A 20322-nucleotide genomic window follows, 5' to 3' on the forward strand; every position below is an offset into this window, starting at 1 on the left:
GTGTAGCTTAAATTCTTTTATCAGGTACTCAGATCTCTGTAATTACCTATTTTATTGTCATAGTTTAGGCCCAGCCAGCAACTCAGCACCACTCCCTCACTCGTCCCCGCGGTGGGATGGTGTGGAGGAAATACAAGGAAAGGCTGGTGGGCCGAGACAAGGGCAGGGAGGGATCACTCACCAGTTATGGTCATGGGCAAAAGAGACTCGACTTGGGGAAAAACAACCAGTTAATTAGTTACCAATCAAATCAGAGTAGGATAATGAGAAATAAAACCAAATCTTAAAATCACCTTCCCCTCACCCCTCCCTTCTTCCCAGGCTCAGTTCTGCTCCCCATTTCTCCATCTCCTCCCCCCAGCAGCGCAGGAGGATGGGGAATGGGGGAATGGGGGTTGTGGTCAGTTCATCACACATGTTCTCCGCCGCTCCTTCCTCCTCAGGGGGGGGACTCCTCACCCTCTTCCCCAGCTCCAGCATGGGGTCCCTCTCATGGGAGCTGGTACTCCATGAGCTTCCCTGGCATGAAGCCTTCCCACAGGCTGCAATTTTCTTCACTAACTGCTCCAGCATAGGTCCCTTCCACAGGGTGCAGTCCTTCAGAAGCAGCCTGCTCCAGCGCGGGCTGTGCAGGGAGTCACGGGGCTTCTTTGGGCGCATCCCCCTGCTCTGGCGTGGGGTCCTCCCCAGGCTGCAGGGGGTCTCTGCTCCCCCGTGACCCTCCATGGCCGCAGGGCACAGCCTGCCCTCTCTCCACGGGCTGCAGGGGAACCCTCTGCTCCAGACACCTCCTCTAAATATGTTAATCGCAGAGGTGCTACCAAGTGTTGCTAATTGGCTCAGCCATGGCCAGATGCAGGTCTGACTTTGAGCCAGGGAAGCTGCTAGCAGATCTCACGAAAATCACCCCTGCAGCCCCCTTGCTACCAGAACCTTGCCACAAAATCCCAATACACTTATCAATCACTGACATTTCCAACTAGTTATAAAAAGATACTGAGGAATCCTGCAACTTCCCCAGGAAATCCTGTGCTACAGACTGGCTATGGCAATATCTCTTAGGTTATGCCTAATAGAGCTCTGTGCAGCACTGTGCCAAGTTACCTCAGCTAACTCCAAACTAACTGTCTTTGGGCCTGGAAACAGTATAAACTCATTGCTCAAACTATTGAGATCGAGAATACATTAGTACAGAATTAAGAGCTACACAGCTTTTGAGATGTGAACTAGAAAGGGAAGCTATGTGGTACTGTGAGATAGGCGTACTCCAAACAGCCAAAATTTACCTTGTTTATGTTAGGAACATTGCATTCATCATCTCTGTTAACTTTGTTACCGTAAGAGCTTGAATCACACCATTAACACATCATCACAACACCCATTTGCTGGGAAAGACTTGGAACCCACCGTGCTCCAGGAACAACCCCTTGTACCCACCTTAATAGCTTTAGCAACAGCTGCTGCTTCATTCGCCTCTTTTTCATCTGCTGACACTAGTTCCTTCTTTGCATCTACTTCAGTTGTTTCCTTTTCAATCTGGATCATCATTTTGTCCGTTTCTGCAGAAGTTTGAATCAGTTCAGGCTGAAGGGCAGTCAGTTCTTTCTGCATCTCTGCAACCTGATAAACATAAGAGGGATTGGAGAAGAAACTGTAAACATTTCATGCATTTCACATCTTGATGTCTTAGAAAGAAAGATCAGAAGACACTACATTAATATAATCTAAAAAGGAATATTTGGACTAAATAATTATTAAAATAGTTCTCTAGCCTGTTTTTACTAAGAGGTGCTTTATTTTTTAACTGAATAGTTTTTTAACAAGGATTTTTTTTGTCACCCGTGCACTATGCTTGGTTTTTTTATGATCCACCTAAATTCAATAATGAGAATTAAACTCAATGAACTGTATCTTTTTCTTCACAGTCAGTTTCAGTTTATGGAACCCCAAATAATCCTTTATTGCACTAGTGGAAAACAAAATCCGAAAGAAACTTGGAAGGAAACACAGAATTAGTGACAGTAGCGGCCGCAAACTGGATGTTCCATCTTGGAAAGATCAACCCCTGGATCACATGGGTTATTTGTCTGGAAGCTGGTCAATTTCCTACTGGGAAAATCCTTTTCAGCAATTAATGTTATTATCTTACAACATTCTTCAACTTCTCCCCTGTTTTGTAACAGGTAATAGGTACTAAGATGCTGAGGCATGGATACTCCATATGAGGCTTTGAGAAAATAATGACACTTGTAAGGTTTATTCCTTCAACAGTTAACGCGTAACTTCAATTTAATTTAGCTGTCTATGAAGTGCTATAACCTGAACTTACATACCACAGTTTCTTAAAATGACTAGGCAGTAATCTAGCTTTTCTTGCTGGCTTTCTATAGAAAATTATCAATAGCATCATGAATATAGTGAAAAGGGAATTTATTAAGTATCATTTTTGTAAGTTTTAATGGGCTTATACAGGCCCCATTCTAAAGTATGCATATGGCACAGATTCAATTTTTTCATCTGAAGCTTACTTGTGAAGATGCAAAGTCAAGTTTTTGAAGTCCCATTAGATAACGAGTTCTCATCACGTCAACTTCTTGCCTTTTGATGTTCAGCAGAGTCTTAAAGGTAAGAATCAATTCTAGGTATGAACTTGGTGTCACATAGTTGTGTCTTCGCAGTGTAGTGTAATAGCTGACGGAGAGCTCTCTCACACTTTCTTGGAAATACTTGCACATTGACACAACCCTAGAGAAAAATTTTCCACATTACTATGAAAATACAATCTGTCTTTATGTTAATTATGAAACTATGTTAGTGTTAGTGAGGGCAGAATCCATTTATTGTTTTTTCTGCATTATAAGAAATATTCTAGTTTCCTCACAAAGAGTGCCCTAATTTTCAGAAGCATGAGATACATGTATCTTCCAGCTGTGGAAGCCACTGCATGGGAAGGATACAGACAGGTTGGAGCGAGTCCGGAGGAGGCCACAAAGATGATCAGAGGGCTGGAGCACCTCTGCTATGATGAAAGGCTGCAAGAATTGGGCTTGTTCAGCCTGGGGAAGGCTCCGGGCAGACCTTATAGCACCTTCCAGTACCTGAAGGGGCTACAAGGAAGCTGTGGGGGGACTTTTTACAAGGGCCTGTAGTGACAGGACAAGGGGTAATGGGTTTAAATTGAAATCAGGGAGGTTTAGATTAGATATCAGGAAGAAATTCTTCCCAGAGAGCGTGGGGAGGCACTGGGACAGGTTGCCCAGAGAAGCTGTGGATGCCCCATCCCTGGGAGTGTCCAAGGCCAGGCTGGATGAGGCTTGGAGCAACCTGGTCTAGTGGAAGGTGTCCCTGCCCATGGCAGGGGGTTGGAACTGGATGGGCTTTAAGGCCCCTTCCAACCCAAACCATTCTATAATCTAGGTATCTTTGACTTGCACTGAAATCCCAGAGTTGGCTTAGTTTTGTCCATTTATAAGGACAGTTTCCCGATCAAGTATGTTGGGGGTGTAAGGGGGAAGGAAATGAATATTTGCTTCATATGTTTCTTGACAGATACTCACTCTTTTCTAATGTCATCTTCAAGTTCAACATCCTCTAAAAACTTGTTAGCAACCATTTCTAAAGCATCTGAAGGCCAGGTTTGGAACCAATCAATGGTGCAGCAGTTTATCAGTGAAGGGAACATCCGTAATCGATTCCGAAATGCATCTGCAATAGGCGTCATGGCTAGAAAACAAAAATTAAATCATAATCATTACCTAAGTTTGTTTGTAGTAAGGAAGCAGAAAAAACCTAAGACTAAGAAAAACATTCTAAGAAACAACACACTGCATACAGACCTAAGACAATATGCAAATTTTTCTTCACCCTTTCAATAAAGAAATTGTACATAGAAAGGGGAGTGTCTTCAATTTTCCTGTTCCCCATCCTTGCTGCATTTTGCATTTTCTCAAGAATTTCAGCTTTCTCATCTGTTGCAAAGATATTGGGCACATCACCAGTATTTAAAAGCATGTTGATATCTTCTAAGAATGCTTCATCCTTTATTTGATTATCACACAACAAAAAGGTTATGTTCTTGTTATCAACACCTGCTTTGAGCATGACACGTTTAACATCTTCTTTCCATTCACTGATTCCATAGGACTTCATCATTTCAACTTGGAAGAGTTCAAAGGTATTCATGTAGGTGGCCAGCTTGGTAGCACTCTGTCGACCACTCCCGCCAACCCCCACCAATAACAGATGTCCGTTATCCTGTTTCAATACCCTGCATATCCTTGAGATATGCTCAACAGCAAACTTGAACATGACTAAGGACATTGGTGCTTTGCTGATATCGTTGTATTCCTCAAGGTAGTGTTCCATCACAGTTGTCAGTTGCTTTAAGTCTGTGATTTCATCATACACTTTTACATTACTGTCCGGCTTCAAATAGTCTCCAAAGAACAGGTTGCGAATACTATCGTCAGAGATTTTTCCAGTAGGTGAGAGATGACTCAGTACCTAGAGAAAAGACAAGAATCAACAGATAATTCAAACTATTAAAGAATTATTTCCCTTAAAGTCATAATAATTCTTATCTACAAAGTAGTAACACTGTGGGAACCACTGCTTTCCAGCTATTCTAGTTATTAGCTAAAAAAAAAAAAAAAATCACCAAAAAACACCTAAATGGGGAATATGCTGTAGGTTAACATGCAAGTTTCCACAAATGCATACTTCACAGAGAGATTTTGCTGTCAAGTATAGGAAAAGTTCCCAAAAGACTTCTCAGAAAAGAACCCACTACGAACACTGGTTCATCCAAATATTAACAGAAGCAAAAGCACAGATAATATTGTGTAAGACATTTATTCCAGATAGTCCTCTCTACCAACACAGAATCCTTTCGAAGTTATGAATCATTCTGATATGAAGTAATTTCTGTTAACTTAGACTATAATACTCAACACTGAGCAGAAGACCATCCATACTTTCAAATGCATCCCGACATCCATATTTTTAAATGCACTGATCAAAATAATTAAAAATGTGTCCAATACTAATGTAATCTCAGTATTTCTGAAAATGCATCACTCTCATTCCTGGTCTCCGCACATTACCCGAAAATACCTTATTAAAGCTCTGCTTGAAGCTATTTGATGTTGTCTCTTGCACCATCTGAAAGAATACTTTCCTGTCCTCCTCATCAACTAAGCGATCATAGAAAACTCTGTAAACCTCATGAATCCAAAGTCTGATCAGTTTATCTCCATCCTGACAACGTAAATACAAGAAAATGGGTAAATACAGCTCAGGCAGGATTTGTTTAAAAACAAAAGGATAGAAATGTCCATCTGCACCCTGCTATACCTTGTACTAAACTCAGTGGGAATCTTTCAATTCCAAGACATTCAGCACATGCTTACTTAACTGGCTTCCTCACCTGGTTACCCATCTTGTCCTTCCTGCCAATACAAAGTGGGACTCTTATCTCAAAGCATTTTCCTTTGCTGTATTAAATCTCTCCATCCTTCCAACATAAAGAATAAATCTTTCAAAGATACGCCTCATGGGCTCTAACCGAAGCCCTGCCCAAAGCTAAGATTTTCCCTGAATAGCTTGTAGTTGTTTCTGCACCAAAAACATTCCCTCAACAGAAATAAAACCTTTAACACTCCTTTACCTGACATTTTATTGAAAATGGGTGAAAAAAAGTAGGATGAAAATAATATACATCTATCAGTATTCATTTGTAGTTTGTGACAACAGGCAAACTCGGGGCTAAATTACTCAGTCTTGTTCACTGATGAGCTTGCCATTTGTAAAAGAGAGATATTGGTTCTTTTCCCACGTGTGTTTGTTTTGTATATTTAGTTTGCAGGTTCAAGAGAAGGGACAGTCTGACTTGATGTACAGGGCCTTGAACCTCTGGGCCCAACTGGAATAGGTGTAAGATAGTAACAAAAATTACAGCTGTCTCCTTCAGAGACAGACAGAAAGCATATAGCAAGGTATTCAGGGACTATCGTGATTTTAAACCTTGTATATCTATTGAAATCACAGTTCATGTATTTTGAGATGTTTATTTACTGAAATCATAAAAATAATTTACTTTTTCCATTGCTCTTTCTTACAGCGACATAATTGAACTACAGCTTACTTGCAAATGTGTATGTGGACAGAGCAGCACTCCTTTAATAACCCTGGAAAAATCCCGTAGATTAAAGACATAGTGGGATTTTGAAGGAGTTGGAAGAAAATTATCAACTGCCATTTTATATATCGCCATTGTGGCTTGGACCATCATCTTTCCCATCCTTTAGAAAGAAAAGAAATACAGTGTTAAGTTCTGCAGATGTATTGCAGGAGAAAAGATGACAAAAATCTTAGAAGAAGGATATCGCATTACCTTAGAAACACAGGATCAAAGCCTTTGCTGAAGTGCCAATCAGCAACCGCAGTAAAAATCGTGGTCAATACGTCATCATCAAAAGAATGGATAGATACAATATTCAAGTGCCGTGTGAAGCGTCCTGTAATACACACAGAAAGAACATTTAGGAATGTGCAAACGTATTTCCACCTTTCAGCTAGCATCTTGTAGAACTGACTTTCACTCAAACAACATTAAAATCTGGCTCTAGCTTCATGATCTTGATTCTGGAAGATTTCTGCCCCAGCAGTGATGCAAAAGAAAAATAAACTGGTTTATATTTTATACCAGTACTTCACTTAAGATTAACTGGTTTAATGTGGAAGACATGAATCTCCATTACAACTAGGCCACTACTACCCAAATTTAAATTTCACCTCACGTTAGCCCTGTTGATTGTGACACAACACAGTAAAGCTTTACAATATCAAGTATCTTGTTATCAGCTTTAATTTTAAAAGATGCAGTCTATATAGCAGTACATTTTACAGGTTTAGCTGTATCAGAATAATTATTTTAATAACGCCTCCTCAGACCACATACAGTTTTACCTGGATTAGAGTGCTGATATGAAGCAAAGTAGGATAAAGTGCCTTATAACAGCATACGTGTAGTTACATTAGGGCTTTTACTGACAGCTTTGTCATTAGAAAAGATAGCCTCTCTGAGGGTGATATGACAGGAATTGTGGACTTGCAGGCAACCTGCTTGTAAGTAAATGTGGGCAGCCTATCTTAGCAGCAGGAGGTAAAATTTCAGAAAAGAACTGCCAGAAAGACTTGGCAAGAAGATTTATTCCCTGACTTTTCCAAAGAATAGAAAATTGATAAAGTCTCCAATACTCTAATTTTAGAATTATTTTCATAATTCATAGTTTAATCATAATTTTTAAAAATTTTCTAATGTTGATTAAACTCCCCCTGAAAAAAGGCACAGATCTGACCTTGAGCATACAGACTTCTATTTGGAATGACCCAGCCAGTGAATGTATCTGCAGGTTTACAAGTAGCAGATAAATGTGGAATTTGTCATCAGCAAAACTGAACCTGCCTCTTAACCCCAGTCAATTAGGTAACTACTTGCCATAGTAATCCATTTCCTACCTGTGATATCATTCCTGCCTCCTCCAGGTGGACCCATAGCTGAGACAAGCAGCACATCGATGATACTAATCTTGGATGTTTCTTTCCTGTCGTACCAGTGACCATGATCAACCCACTGCCGGAGCAGCTCAATAGGTGGCTGGGCTCCATACACCTCCTTTGCAGGCATGTTGAGGTCATCTGCAGAGAACATAAGGCACTGAATAAACAAACCCTCGGTGTTTAGGAATTACAGTTTCCTTTCAAAGCTATGAAGGAAAAAAAAAACCTAAATTAGAGATAGAAAAAGGTTGTGTCCTGTTATTCTTACTAACCAGAATCAAATGACATTATACGTGGTAGGCATACTTAAGAGGTAACGGCTTAACGTTGTGTGGTTGCTAATTTTGTTTTATTTTATTTCGTGTCACGCTGCAACACAACTATTCTGAAGACAACGGCCACTTAAGCAGTTAGAAACCTTTCAGCAGGGGGCAGTGCTAATCCTTCTTTGGGTGCCTGAAAAAAGCCAGAGCATGGAGGCAATCCGAAATTACTAGTTTCAGTAAATCTTTTGCTTTGCCTAAAGCCAGAATTAAAATGATATAAAAACCCTGAAAAAACCTGTCTTACCCACAAATATTATAGCTTTTTTCCCCAAAGGAGGTCCAAATAATCCTTTTCTTCTTCTGTCCAGCCTGGACATAATAATATCCTGGGTTTGGTTAGCAGAGGTTCTTGCAGAGAAGTTGATGAAGCTTGGGATGTATTTTTGCTTTGGAAGTTGTAGTAGAAAATTGTTTGTTATAGTTGATTTTCCAGTACCAGTGGGACCCACAAAAAGCAAAGGGACATTATGGTCCACATATGTTTTAAGAAAAAACGTTTGTCTGGCGGTTTCCATTGTTGGAATGATCAGCTCAGATACCTGTTACACAGGGTAGTAAAACAGCATATGAAGATCAAACACCTAATACCTTAATCAACATGAATATTTGCAAGCAACTACAGGAAGCCTGTAGCACAAATGCATTTTAAAAACCTCTTTTCTCTGAAAACCTAGGCTATACCATGGTTGTGGTCGGTAGTATGTCCCCACTTCTTGTTCAGGATTTATGCAGTAAATAGCACGACTAGTATTATCTATATTATGGTTCACAGACACTATATAAAGCCTGGTGGGTGAACTGCAGGGTTAATTATGGCTTAATCCTGTTCCCCTGCTGTGCAAAGGGAAAGGAACGGTGCTATGGGATTTTTTTTCTCTTCCTCACCTTCAACTTACCATTAGCAGCTGAGCACTAGGTATCAAGAAAAAATTTTAGACAGCAGAATAAATGTAAGATTACATCTCATGCACTTAATAGACAACACAGTTGCAAACACAATGGAATGAAAAGCTGAACAAACATCACTCAAGTTATCTTGAAATTTCATGTGTGGAACAGGTACTTTTTGCAGACCTCTGCTTTCCTAGCCTTCCCTTGAGTTCACAGCTGTCATGCAAAATGTGAGTGCCACTAGTTGAAAATGGAGGGGATCCAGGACCCTCAGTACTGCTCTCCATAACACAAAGAAGTACCGAGTCTCTTTGCTTGCCTTCTCCGATTGACTCCCACTATAATATCATAATATCAACCAGAGAAAACAGAAATGAACAGAAATTCAGGCTTTGGCTTTTTCCTGCTATGATTTTCCCAACTATTGGTGCTACTACAGAGACAATAGCAGAACCTAAAATTTTAACCAGCATCCAACCTCAGGGCTCCAGTCTCACCTGCAGTGCTGAACTTTCAATATTGATGGTACCAGAATTAAGACAAAAGCATGACAAAGAGCATATAGAGATTAATGTTATGTTGCAGATCAAACATTAAGCAGCTAATATAGTAGAATCAGAGCTAGCTCAGGTAATTGATTTATACTTCTAAAACGTTTAGTCAAATAATTATTTTCTATAATGAAAGATATCACTGTGAACCTTAGCCCCTGGGCAGATAACCTGCTCTTCTTTTGTGATGTACTCCGTCCACATGTTCCACTGCCCACTGCCATGCTTGTTAAAATAGAAGTCATAAACACTCCCTGTTAATTGAAATACACAACAGAGAAAAATGGTTAAAGAATAAAAGTAAACTTCAGTTATTTTAGTGTGAGATGTCCAACACTGAGATAATGAAGGCTTTCCAGTACTGATCACCTGCTCACTCCCCTTACCACTATCATCACCAAATTATTTTAGGTGGTATTCAGCTACATTGTTTGAGTATAACATGAGGCATATGCTACTCCTGGTTAAAAGAGCCAGAAAAGAGCACCCAACTGTGCAGCCCAAGGCTTGGCAGATGGTGGCTCTGCTGCAGACTTAACATCTGCCAGGCTCTCTATTCTCCCCTAAAAGTTTCCTTACTGCTTCATCAAAGACCAGGCAAGTACAGTTATTAAGAAGCACCTTTTTCCGGGAAGATATTGTTTCTGGTAAGCTTCAGCCTTTCAGGGCGTGGGTTTTCATCATTGCTTCCCTTTAGCAAGTTGCGGTAAAACAAATCAAATTTCTTTCTGCTGTCTGCATCGATGACCCCACCAACTGTCCAAACCAAAGCAAAAAGGAAAAGCCCTTGCAGCCATAAGATGATCTGCTGACTAGACATGTTTTCCTTCTCCTCTTCCTCGGATTGCTTTATTTCATCTGAAACACATATTCTCAATTTTAGTTAAATGCCAGTAATAACCATAAATCCCAATTCAAAATGCAGTTTTGCAAAAGTATTCTGAGACAAACTTAGAGCATGGTCTTCAGTGGAACAAAGCCAACCTACAGAGTGAGGATCTTGTCCATGTAAAATACTGTTTACAAATAAATATAAATGAGAAGAAAAAATATTTACAAACGGTCCTAATTCTTTTCTTCACATGCTAGCAAACAGCAGTCAGAATATATGGAATACACTGAAAAGATCGTGTTCAGTTTTGTAATGAATGACACCAATGTCCAAATGTGTAAGCTCTGTGTGCTAGCTGAGTAACTATTACTCATACTGCTCAGTGAGAAAGGACTTGTGTTGTATGATCTCGACAGTCAGGAATTCCTTTGATATTTATTTGCATCTGACAGCCTGTATCTTGTTATGGGACACAGCAGGAACAAACAAACAAACAAACAGAAAAGAAAGGTTGAAATAAAAAGAATAAGGCTTAGAGTACTTACCAAGCAGACAAGTATAGAGTTTCATCAAGCTGTAACTCAGATGTATAGGGGACGTTTGTACAATGGCTCTGCAGTGAAGTTGAATAAAGTCTAGACAGGGTTGGACTAGCCACATAAACAAGTCATTGACCTACCAGGAGAAAAGGAAATGGCTTTAAAACAATGCAGGAGTTGCCACATTTCCCACTGTCCCTCAATTCTCTCTCAATAAAACACAAGGCATCAGAAAGTTTCCAGGCTGGCAGAGGGAAGATCAGGAAAGGACCTGTGTGAGGCAGTACTTCAGGGATCACAACGTCACACCATCATTATCTGATGGTGAAAACAAGTTGCTTCTACTACAGAGAAGATTGCAGCAGGAACTTTGTTACCCAGTTTCTAAGCCAGACAGCAGAGCAGTATCTCAGCCTAGGGAGGCTGCTGCTTTGCTAGGGCAACAACAAAATTATTCCAACAGAAACAAAGGTAAGGGCTTCACCCTCCCTTAAAAAAGGGCAGGCCCCTACTGAGGGTCCAGCACAGATCCTATGCCACAGCAGAAACTCCAGAAAGCTGGAACTGACTGGTACCTGTGGGAATGTCACAGCATGCAGGTAGATAATGACTATGGCTGATGGTATCTGGTCCACGAACTCGCGCAGGAAAACAGGAAAGGAATCATGACCTAGTGCCTCTCCCTGGCAAAAGGCTAACAGGTCAAGCTATCTGCCGGTTAAGGAGTAATTATTTTGCTTTGATGAACTACGAAAACTATCAATAAAGAACTCTTCTAGTCTTGTTACTTCTTTTTAATTTGGTCCCAATTTCTTGCAAAAACTCAAAGAGGTCTTGTCAAATCCCAGAAATCAAAGTTGTTTCCAGCTCCAATCCTACTGCAGACAGATCTTATTCTGATTCTTTTACTAGATTTTAATGCCCAATAAAAGGGAATTTTAATAAAATTAAAAGCTGATTCCCTCCAACACCTACTTTTACTTGCATCTACACTGAAGATATACTACAACACAAAGAGCTCTCATTCATGTAAGCAATTCAGTACATGAAAGACTATTTAGCAAGGATTCATGAGTGGACTAAGGCTTTGAAGATCAAGCTGTTAATGATAAGCGTATTATAAGCATTTATCAAGCTAAACTCTGGATGTCTTAGACAGAAGAAGGAGGAGTTCAAAACATTCTGAGTCTTCCAGTTTTTCCACACTGCATTTATAATACTCATGGCATCTACAGCTCTCAGGCACTTTCCTTGCAACATTTGATATTCAGCCCTACAAATAATTTACAAGAACCCCTAGGAGATCTGGGACCCTCTAAATCACAAAAGCAATTGAAAAATTTTGGTTCTGCATGCCTGTCTTCAAGTGGGCAAACTGTGAACATCACCTTAAAGTTAATCTTCTAAATCTGACCAAAGTAAAAAAATTAAGTCTCGCACCAGCTCTCGATGTTCCTCCTGCAGGTTTGGAGGCAGTGTTTTCATGTAGGAATCCTTCAGTGGCTTCCAACCTAACTGTTGTGGGTCCATATAGATCATACCACACCTGGGAAGAACAAAAAACTATGGTACAGGAACAGATGTGCAAGGTGGGACAGTTCAGACTTGAATACTTTCTTTCGCATTACCTGCTGACAGTTGCTGGAGAGGCCTCTTCTAAGTCTGCTGGCTCAAAGATTAAACTCATTTTTGCATTCATCTGAATTATTTCACCACTCATTAAGCATAGCTAGAAGAAGAACATCATGTAAACATGATCTAGTCGTGTCAGTGCTGATCATGCAGTCAAAGCAATGCCTGTCATAAAATCACTGAACGTCCTGCCTAGCGTCACTCCTCATTCCCATTCTCACAACACATGGTATTTTCTGACCCTGTCTCAACTCTTCCACATATCACTGTAACGTCCTGCAGAGACACAGAGAACAATGCTCTGCAAGGAAAAGCAGTTAGGACCTTGTCTTGGTTTTGGCTGGGATAGAGTTAGTTTTCTTCCTAGTATGTGGTATAGTGCTGTGTTTTGGATTTTGGAGGAGAATAATGTTGATAACACACTGATGCTTTAGTTGTTACTGAGCAGTGAATTTTCAGCTTCTCATACTGCCCTGCCAGTGAGGAGGCTGGGGGGGCACAAGAAGCTAGCAGGGGACACAACCGGGACAGCTGACCCCAGCTGGACAAAGGGCTATTCCATACCATATGGTGGCATGCTCAGTGTATAAACTGGGGGGAAAGCTGTCCGGGAATGCTGCTGAGGAACTGGCCAGGTGGGTGGTAAGCCATTGCATTGTGCACCACTTGTTTTGTTTACTCCTTTATCATAGAAACATAGAAACCTTTGGGTTGGAAGGGACCTTAAAGATCATCCAGTTCCACCCCCCCTGCCACGGGCAGGGACACCTTCCACTAGACCAGGTTACTCCAAGCCTCATCCAGTCTGGCCTTGGACACTTCCAGGGATGGGGCATCCCCAGGTTCTCTGGGCAACCTGTCCCAGTGCCTCCCCACCCTCCGCGGGAAGAACTTCTTCCTGATATCTAATCTAAACCTCCCCACTTTCAATTTAAATTCAATTATCAATTAGCATTATTACCATTCTTACTATTACTATTTTCCCTTCCTTTTCTGTCATATTAAACTGCCTTTATCTCAACCCACAAATTTTCCTTTTTTCCTCGATTCACTGGGGGGTGGGTAGTGGGCGAACGGCTGTGTGGTGGTCAGCTGCCTGTTGAGTTAAAGCACAGCAGACCTGCAGCGCTTCATTTTTTTTTTAGCTAATTTATTCACTAAGTAATTTAAGCAAGTTCAGTTTTCTTTTACAGAACTGAGTTTATGTATTTCAGTTTCCTAAAAGGGTCAATAAAAAAGCCTCAGTGTGCAACTACATTTCAGTGAAGTAAGAGCAAGACAAGGCTTCTAGGGAGAAGTAAGAGCTTCATATCATCTACTAAACCTACTCACATAACTGGGGAAAAAAGCAATGTTTTTAAGTACATCAGCCTTTCCTGAGTCTCACACCTCCTTTTACTAACATGGTAATGCTATTCCTACTGCTAAAATACAGTAGCCATGTTCAAGGATGAGGTTACTGGCAAAATTAGGCTACCTTTTTATTATCATCCAGCACAGTGTTCATGTTCTCTATCCAAACTGCATCCACTGGGCCATCAAAAATAATCCACTTCCGATCATCTGTGGTAGAAGATGCTTGTTCCCTGAAGGCATTTGCAAGAACTCCATCTGTCCACTCATGGTTTACAGGATCAAAACTGCCATACAACTGTCCCATAGTAATTGCTTTGGGATTAATAACTTTGTATTCAACAGCAAATTCATCCATGGATTTGGCTGTGTAAAAAGACAAATAGATGAGCCTGAGAATTTGATAGGTCAGTTTCACCCAACAACTGAAGCACACGATTCCTGAGGATCTTACTTCAACAGCCCAAGGCAAAAAAACCCTAGATGTTTGGCAGGTAGGTAGCAATAAATAAGAAATTCTGTTACTTGTACAAGGAAAGTACCAAGTCCTGTGTGGAAAAGCACATGGGGGAAAAAAAAAAAAAGGAAGAATGAAAAAGCAGATCACAATAGATTTTGTATGTTTAGGGGAGCTACTTACAATCTCCCTATCAAAGCTATTTTTTTTCCAAGAGTATTATGCACAAAAACAATGCTTAACAAAATTCACAAAAGCATAAGAACAATAGTATGTTTTACTATTCCAGTAAATGTAGACAAAAATACTTCCAGACAAATACACCGGATAAAAATAGTTCAATGAATAGAAACTTTACAGATGAGAAAGCAAAATATAGAACAGTTAACTACCTGGACATATCTCTGCAGAGGAAAAATATTACTCATAGAATTAACTTAATTTAATGAGAAGTTTGTGGCTGAACAATGTTACCTGCACACAAATCACCAAGGGCTCCAGCTAGCACTTTGTACGCACAGGTCTTCCCACTCAAAGGTTCTCCAACAATCATGAACCCATGGCGCACCAGCATCATTTCATATATCTGTATCCATGACAAGGGATTGACTCTTTAACATAGCACAAAAGCAAGCATTATGTCTATAAAACTAGAGGTCTTTCTCCTGCACTCAGACACAACAGGAGAAAATATCAGCCAAATCTCTGCACTCCATTAAGGCTGACTGAAGCATTAACCCAAATCAGAAGTCAGTAATATTATTATGGCAATTGTCACCACTATAATTTAAGAAGTCATTGCCCCCAGACATTCTCCCTTTCTCCTTGCTAAATGTCAGCCCTCAGCTGTAACAGCATCGTTGTACAAGGGTGTGAGTGCACTAAACAGACACTGCAGATCACAGTCCAGTGGAAAAGCCTAGACTGAAATCAGTGGTTACCAATGAACTAACACAAAGGATTGCATCTGCAGTCCTGAGGGTCTGTCATATGCCTGGTCCCACAGAGCCTGACTTTGGACTGCAAGAGTGGTAAATTCTTCAGTCACCCCACAAGGCCTTGCCAGAACTCAAGTCAAAGACTTCTAACAGAACACCTTCAAATAGACCTGTAAGGACAACCCCTAAAGAGATTTTTATTTTTAACCTTGGGTTAAGGCTGGTATTTCCTGGCTTAGCTTGAGTTCCTAACCAGTTAATACTATCCCTATTTAAATGGAAGATAAAGCATGGTTTGCAAGGCAACATAAGTTAGGCCTGAACGTATGCCATTTATCTGAACTGCTGTTGGACGGGCCCCTGGTGATCCTGCCCCAAGACGTACATTTTTGCTCCTGCCACTGTCACTAGACTGCACTACTTACAAGGAAAAAAAAAGTTAAGTATTCCTTGAAATCTTACTAATAAATGTAAATGGGAGACAATGGGAGCACAGAGATGGAAGTCAAGCATAGACAAGAGTGAGAAATGTCACCTCTTTCAGGAATTCTCATGGAGACTGTAAGCAGAACTGGGAACAGGGCCTGACTCCCAGTCCAGAGTTCTGTTCACTAGGCTACACTGCCTCAGCTAGGAACAGATTCAGTTTAATTTTCTGTCCCGCACCATAAGACCTACAATGTGCCTGCACACATTAGCTCCTTCGCAGGCTGGTTGGACTAAAAAAATCACTATGAGCAAAGCAGGCTTTTACTCCCTCTTTTTTACTCAATAAAAACACACCATTTGTAATACGTTTTTGTAATTCATTAATCATGGAAGCTACTCATTCGTAACATAGACACCGAACGCAGAATGTTTCTGCTCTCACACTTTGCCTCTCCAGAATTATATAAAACTAAACCTGAATAATTTTTCCAATGAACCATGGAACTGGTTGAAGATCCATTTTTTTCATATTTTCAGTTAGTGCCTTGACAAGCAGGTCATAGTCTGGCATAGGAAGAACCACTCCAGGAAACAGGTCAGATATGATGCCCTGTTAAGGAAAGACAGAATAGAACACTATTTAAACACAGATTACAAACAGGGAAAATTTCCAAACAAAAAAATCTATGGGTAAACCAATATTCATACAGATAACAGGAGCTTAAAAGGAAATGTCCTCAGCTGGACAAAATTAATTTCTAGGCAAACTGTAGCCAGAAAGTATTCTGTATTCATGAGACAGAAACGAGTGCCTGCACTTTTCATACACACACCAGTATTGTAAAAGTAACCTCCTGCAAATTTGCCCCCAAAAAAGCATTTCAGCAAATGTCAAAGTGGTTGAAAAAATTTCAGTGATTAAACAGAAGAGTATATGTGAAGAGTATATGTTCTGAAATTTCTGAGCAATGACACTATGTGTGCCTGTACCCTAGCTTTTAGGTATTTAATACTGATCTCTCTGTAGCTTAACATAGCATCTATTTTCTATTAAAGCGGCATGGAAACAGAAACTTCAGTGTTTTCATTCTGACTTCAAATTTCTCACTAACCATAATTTAGGTGTCCATGTCTCTTTTGCAGCACAAAGCCAGAATGCAAACATTCACAGAATGGTTTCCATGAATGAAACAGCACGAGGTGTCTTTTAGCAAGATACCTTATAAAACACTTTATAGAATAACTTAAAAGGCACCACTGAAAGTTTGGTTTTCAAAAAAATCCTAAAAGAACCAAAGAGTGCATCCAGATCAGTAGAGTGAAATGACTCCACACAAATATGGCAACATCTAGGTCAAACTGTTCTAAATTAAGATAATGACCTGTTTCTATAGGTTCTTCTAATGGGCCTGGGCATCATAAAATTTAAACACACCAGCCTAATAGCTTACCTGAAACAATGGCACATCCTGTGCCAAGAATTTGGCCAAGTTAACATCCAGCAGTGCCCGAAGTAACAATACGCTTTCATTTTCAGTAGGGTACCTCAGTTTTAAGTTTCCTGCTGCTGTCAGGACAGATTTGACAGCACGCATTCCATAATCATAGTGATGCTGAGATGACAGCTGCTCAGAGCACAAACGGTAAGTGGCAACAATTTTCTGGGCAAGGCTGTGGATATTAAAATATCACATGTAGAATAAAATACCTCACCATGCAAGGAAAATAATTTAAGTACCTATACACGCAAAACAACTGCAGTGATTATCAGTCATACAAGCTGACAAGATGGCCCAAAACACCTAGGAAGTAAAACTGTAGATTATGCCATGCCAGGGAATGTGTGCGCCATTTAGGAATTCTGTTTGATATTATGATACATTTTCCAAATGATCTTGTCAACATGAAGTGTAAAAATGAGAATTGATGATAAGCAGGAGATCAGAAAGTATTGTCTGGAGAAACAGAACATGGTCAGCCTTACAGCCTCACACACACATGTATGCCTTACAGAGGAATGAGGTATGTCAGACTCTACTGAGGTGGAAAATTCAGCATGCGTTACCTCCGAGAGTCCAGAAATCCCATTGAATAAAGGGAAATTTCTCCAATCAAAGCATAATCTGGAACCATCATGGCAACTGTTCGAAACAGTGCCTGTAAGAAAAAAAAAGAAAGATATAAGCTTAGACTATGGAACATGGTAACGACTTGTGCTGGTTTTGTAAGAATAGTATCTCTCCATAAATTCATGGACTACTATAATCTGTATTCCATTTCCATGCTTTTAGGCATCATCTGAGAACGATGAGATTGCATTAGAATTCTACTCTGTTCTACTCTGCTCTGATTTTACCAAGACATTCAAGAGGTCTGTGCTAAGCACTGTAGGAACTAATATTTAGAAAGAGTCCTAATCCTAAAGAACTATTGACAGAGGAGAAGGGAAGTGTCATTCATCTCACTTTCATAATAGACAAAGTAGCACATGGTGCAGTAAATGTGTTGTAAAAGGTCATGCAAAAAATTGTGGCAAAGCTAGGAAAAGGACTAGGACCACATTAGTCTCTCTGCAGTGCCTCAGCAACTTGCAAAGTTATAATAAATTTAAATTGGGGTTTGGATCACCAAGCCATTTTAAACCAGGAGAATTTCCACTTAGAGCATAAAGCTGTGAACTGCTATCACTATTATTAGACTGAGACCTTTCATCTGTGCGTGTTACACAATCCTGAACACTTAGTATTAGCAAAAAGCACAGCAGAATATACTTCACAGATCTGTGAACAGGTTATCAGTGTATTACTTGATTGCAGCCTTTCTTATTACAATAGACCAGAAGTTGCAAATTCTGTTTAATTTCTAGAAGAAACCAGGATTGAAGACTTACCTTCAGATTATCAGGAAGCTCTGCCCTTCCAGCATACCCAGGATTCATCGTGATAAACACAGCACATGCAGGATTAAGTGAGATCTCTGTCCCTTCAAAGATGAATGTTTTGAGTTTGCGAATAATAGCTTGCTGGATGCTAAGTATCTGCTGGGCAACTACAGATAATACTTCAACCTTATAAGGATAGAACAGATTGGAAAACGTCTTGGAGACAGCATAAAATGCTTTTGATTATATATTTTGATAGCTGTATTTATATTCTTCCAGGTGAAAATCAGCCTGTGTCTGATAACTGAGTCTAAATAATAGCTGTCTATTGAAGTGATCCTCTGAAAGTTACTGACATCATTCCCTACTTTACCAATGTAGTGAGATCAACAGAGGCTTCAAAAAACCTACAAAGGGAAGTACCATCTGCGTGAATGCAGACATCTAACTCGGGTGGACAGGAACTCCCTCTGGAGGCCTCCAAAAGCACTTTCTTTTCACCTCAGATCAAGAATTTAGGCTCCTCAGAAAGCCCGATTCACTCAATGCCCCAAAATCGAGGGTAAATTTAAAGAATGGGTAAGGCAGCCTAGGGCCAATCCTCAGTGCTCCGAAGTATCAAGGTAACAGAGTATTGAAAAATGAGAATGCTAACACTTGAATTAATTAAAAAACAAGTTACAGCAGACAAATGGAGAAATTGAGGATACTAAAACATACAAAATTGATCTTAATGGAATTTCCACATTTACTAATATTTACTTTAACTCCATGAAAATAGTAGTAAAATTTATTCAAAGCCATTAGTGACTAAATCGAAACGAAACTAAAACAAAACAAAGAAACAAAAACCCCTGAGTAAAACCAAAGAGGTGATTAGATGTGTGTAGTTACACAACTAGTTAACCAGGTCACTCAGTGACACTCAGCTAGTCATCACAGGAATCCCTTCACTGGGATTTGTCTGCCTTGTGCTGAACATAGAAAAATGCAGGCCTACAGCTGTAGCTTCATTTCTCAAGAAGAAGAGAAGGACAATTCTTTCCCAACAAATAAGTGTCACATACAAAAGAGGAAACTGCACAGGAACAATATTTTCAGCTAATATAACCCAGAACACAAGATTTCTGCAACACAGCACAGGTAGGCACATGCTCCTACATCAGGGAGCTAAGTACCTATTTCTGTGTCAGTGATTATGGAACCAAAGAGGCTATACCACAAATAAGAGTAGAAGATTAGCAATAATGCTGTCATGCCCAAATCTAAAATTTCTTGTGTCTTAAATTAAAGCTTTAGCATTTTATTTGCCTGAGTTAAAATGTTACCTCAATTCTATTGAACTCGTCAAAGCAGGACCATGCACCCGATTGTGCCAGCCCCTTAAAGAACTTGCCCATTGCCTTGTAATTGAGACCATCAGAGCAATTAAAGACCACACACTACAAACAAAAACACACAGAGAACATGTCTCAGTATTAACACGAAGTCCACTATAAAATTCTTAGCATCTTAAACAGAAAGGGATTATTATTGCTAATGTTGGATTATAACATGTGATTGCTAATAGACACAGTCATAAATGTGTGCTTCTTACCAAGTATTTCTGTGACTAAAGAATAGGTACAGATCAAGCAGTACTCGCTTAAGAATGGCATTTCAAGTAATATCTACATATTACAGAAAAGAAGTCTGTATTTTGGTACCTGCTTAGCTAGTGCTTTTGCTAGGTCTTTTATTGTTTCTGTTTTGCCGGTCCCAGCAGGTCCTTCAGGAGCACCACCAAGATTTAATTTCAAGGCTCCCATTAATGTCCTACACAAACAAGAACAAAGGCATTAGAGACAGTAATATTTAATGGCAGGCTATTTCCAATGGATTGGATAGGTATTTTCCTATATAAGTTCCTGTCATGGTTTAACTCTGGCTAGTA

General features: G+C 39.9%; 1 protein-coding gene across 1 annotated transcript in view; it reads right to left on the reverse strand.

The window, feature by feature from the left end:
• Positions 1–20204, reverse strand: part of DNAH3 (dynein, axonemal, heavy chain 3) — a gene marked incomplete at its 5' end in the record, with an annotated part of 33776 nt that extends 13572 nt beyond the window's left edge. Inside the window, 22 exons of the mRNA XM_010157366.1 lie at positions 1438–1620; positions 2529–2745; positions 3558–3723; positions 3837–4503; positions 5113–5256; positions 6143–6299; positions 6392–6515; positions 7519–7698; positions 8131–8425; positions 9479–9582; positions 9950–10186; positions 10706–10835; positions 12140–12245; positions 12328–12428; positions 13809–14050; positions 14616–14727; positions 15984–16118; positions 16960–17179; positions 17574–17665; positions 18399–18575; positions 19718–19831; positions 20096–20204. Coding sequence (XP_010155668.1) covers positions 1438–1620; positions 2529–2745; positions 3558–3723; positions 3837–4503; positions 5113–5256; positions 6143–6299; positions 6392–6515; positions 7519–7698; positions 8131–8425; positions 9479–9582; positions 9950–10186; positions 10706–10835; positions 12140–12245; positions 12328–12428; positions 13809–14050; positions 14616–14727; positions 15984–16118; positions 16960–17179; positions 17574–17665; positions 18399–18575; positions 19718–19831; positions 20096–20204 — 4012 coding nt within the window. The remainder of the gene's footprint in view (positions 1–1437; positions 1621–2528; positions 2746–3557; positions 3724–3836; positions 4504–5112; positions 5257–6142; positions 6300–6391; positions 6516–7518; positions 7699–8130; positions 8426–9478; positions 9583–9949; positions 10187–10705; positions 10836–12139; positions 12246–12327; positions 12429–13808; positions 14051–14615; positions 14728–15983; positions 16119–16959; positions 17180–17573; positions 17666–18398; positions 18576–19717; positions 19832–20095) is intronic.
• Between the last annotated feature and the right edge of the window lie 118 nt (positions 20205–20322).

Source organism: Eurypyga helias, unplaced genomic scaffold, assembly GCF_000690775.1.
Source record: "Eurypyga helias isolate BGI_N326 unplaced genomic scaffold, ASM69077v1 scaffold2638, whole genome shotgun sequence".
NCBI lineage: Eukaryota > Metazoa > Chordata > Aves > Eurypygiformes > Eurypygidae > Eurypyga > Eurypyga helias.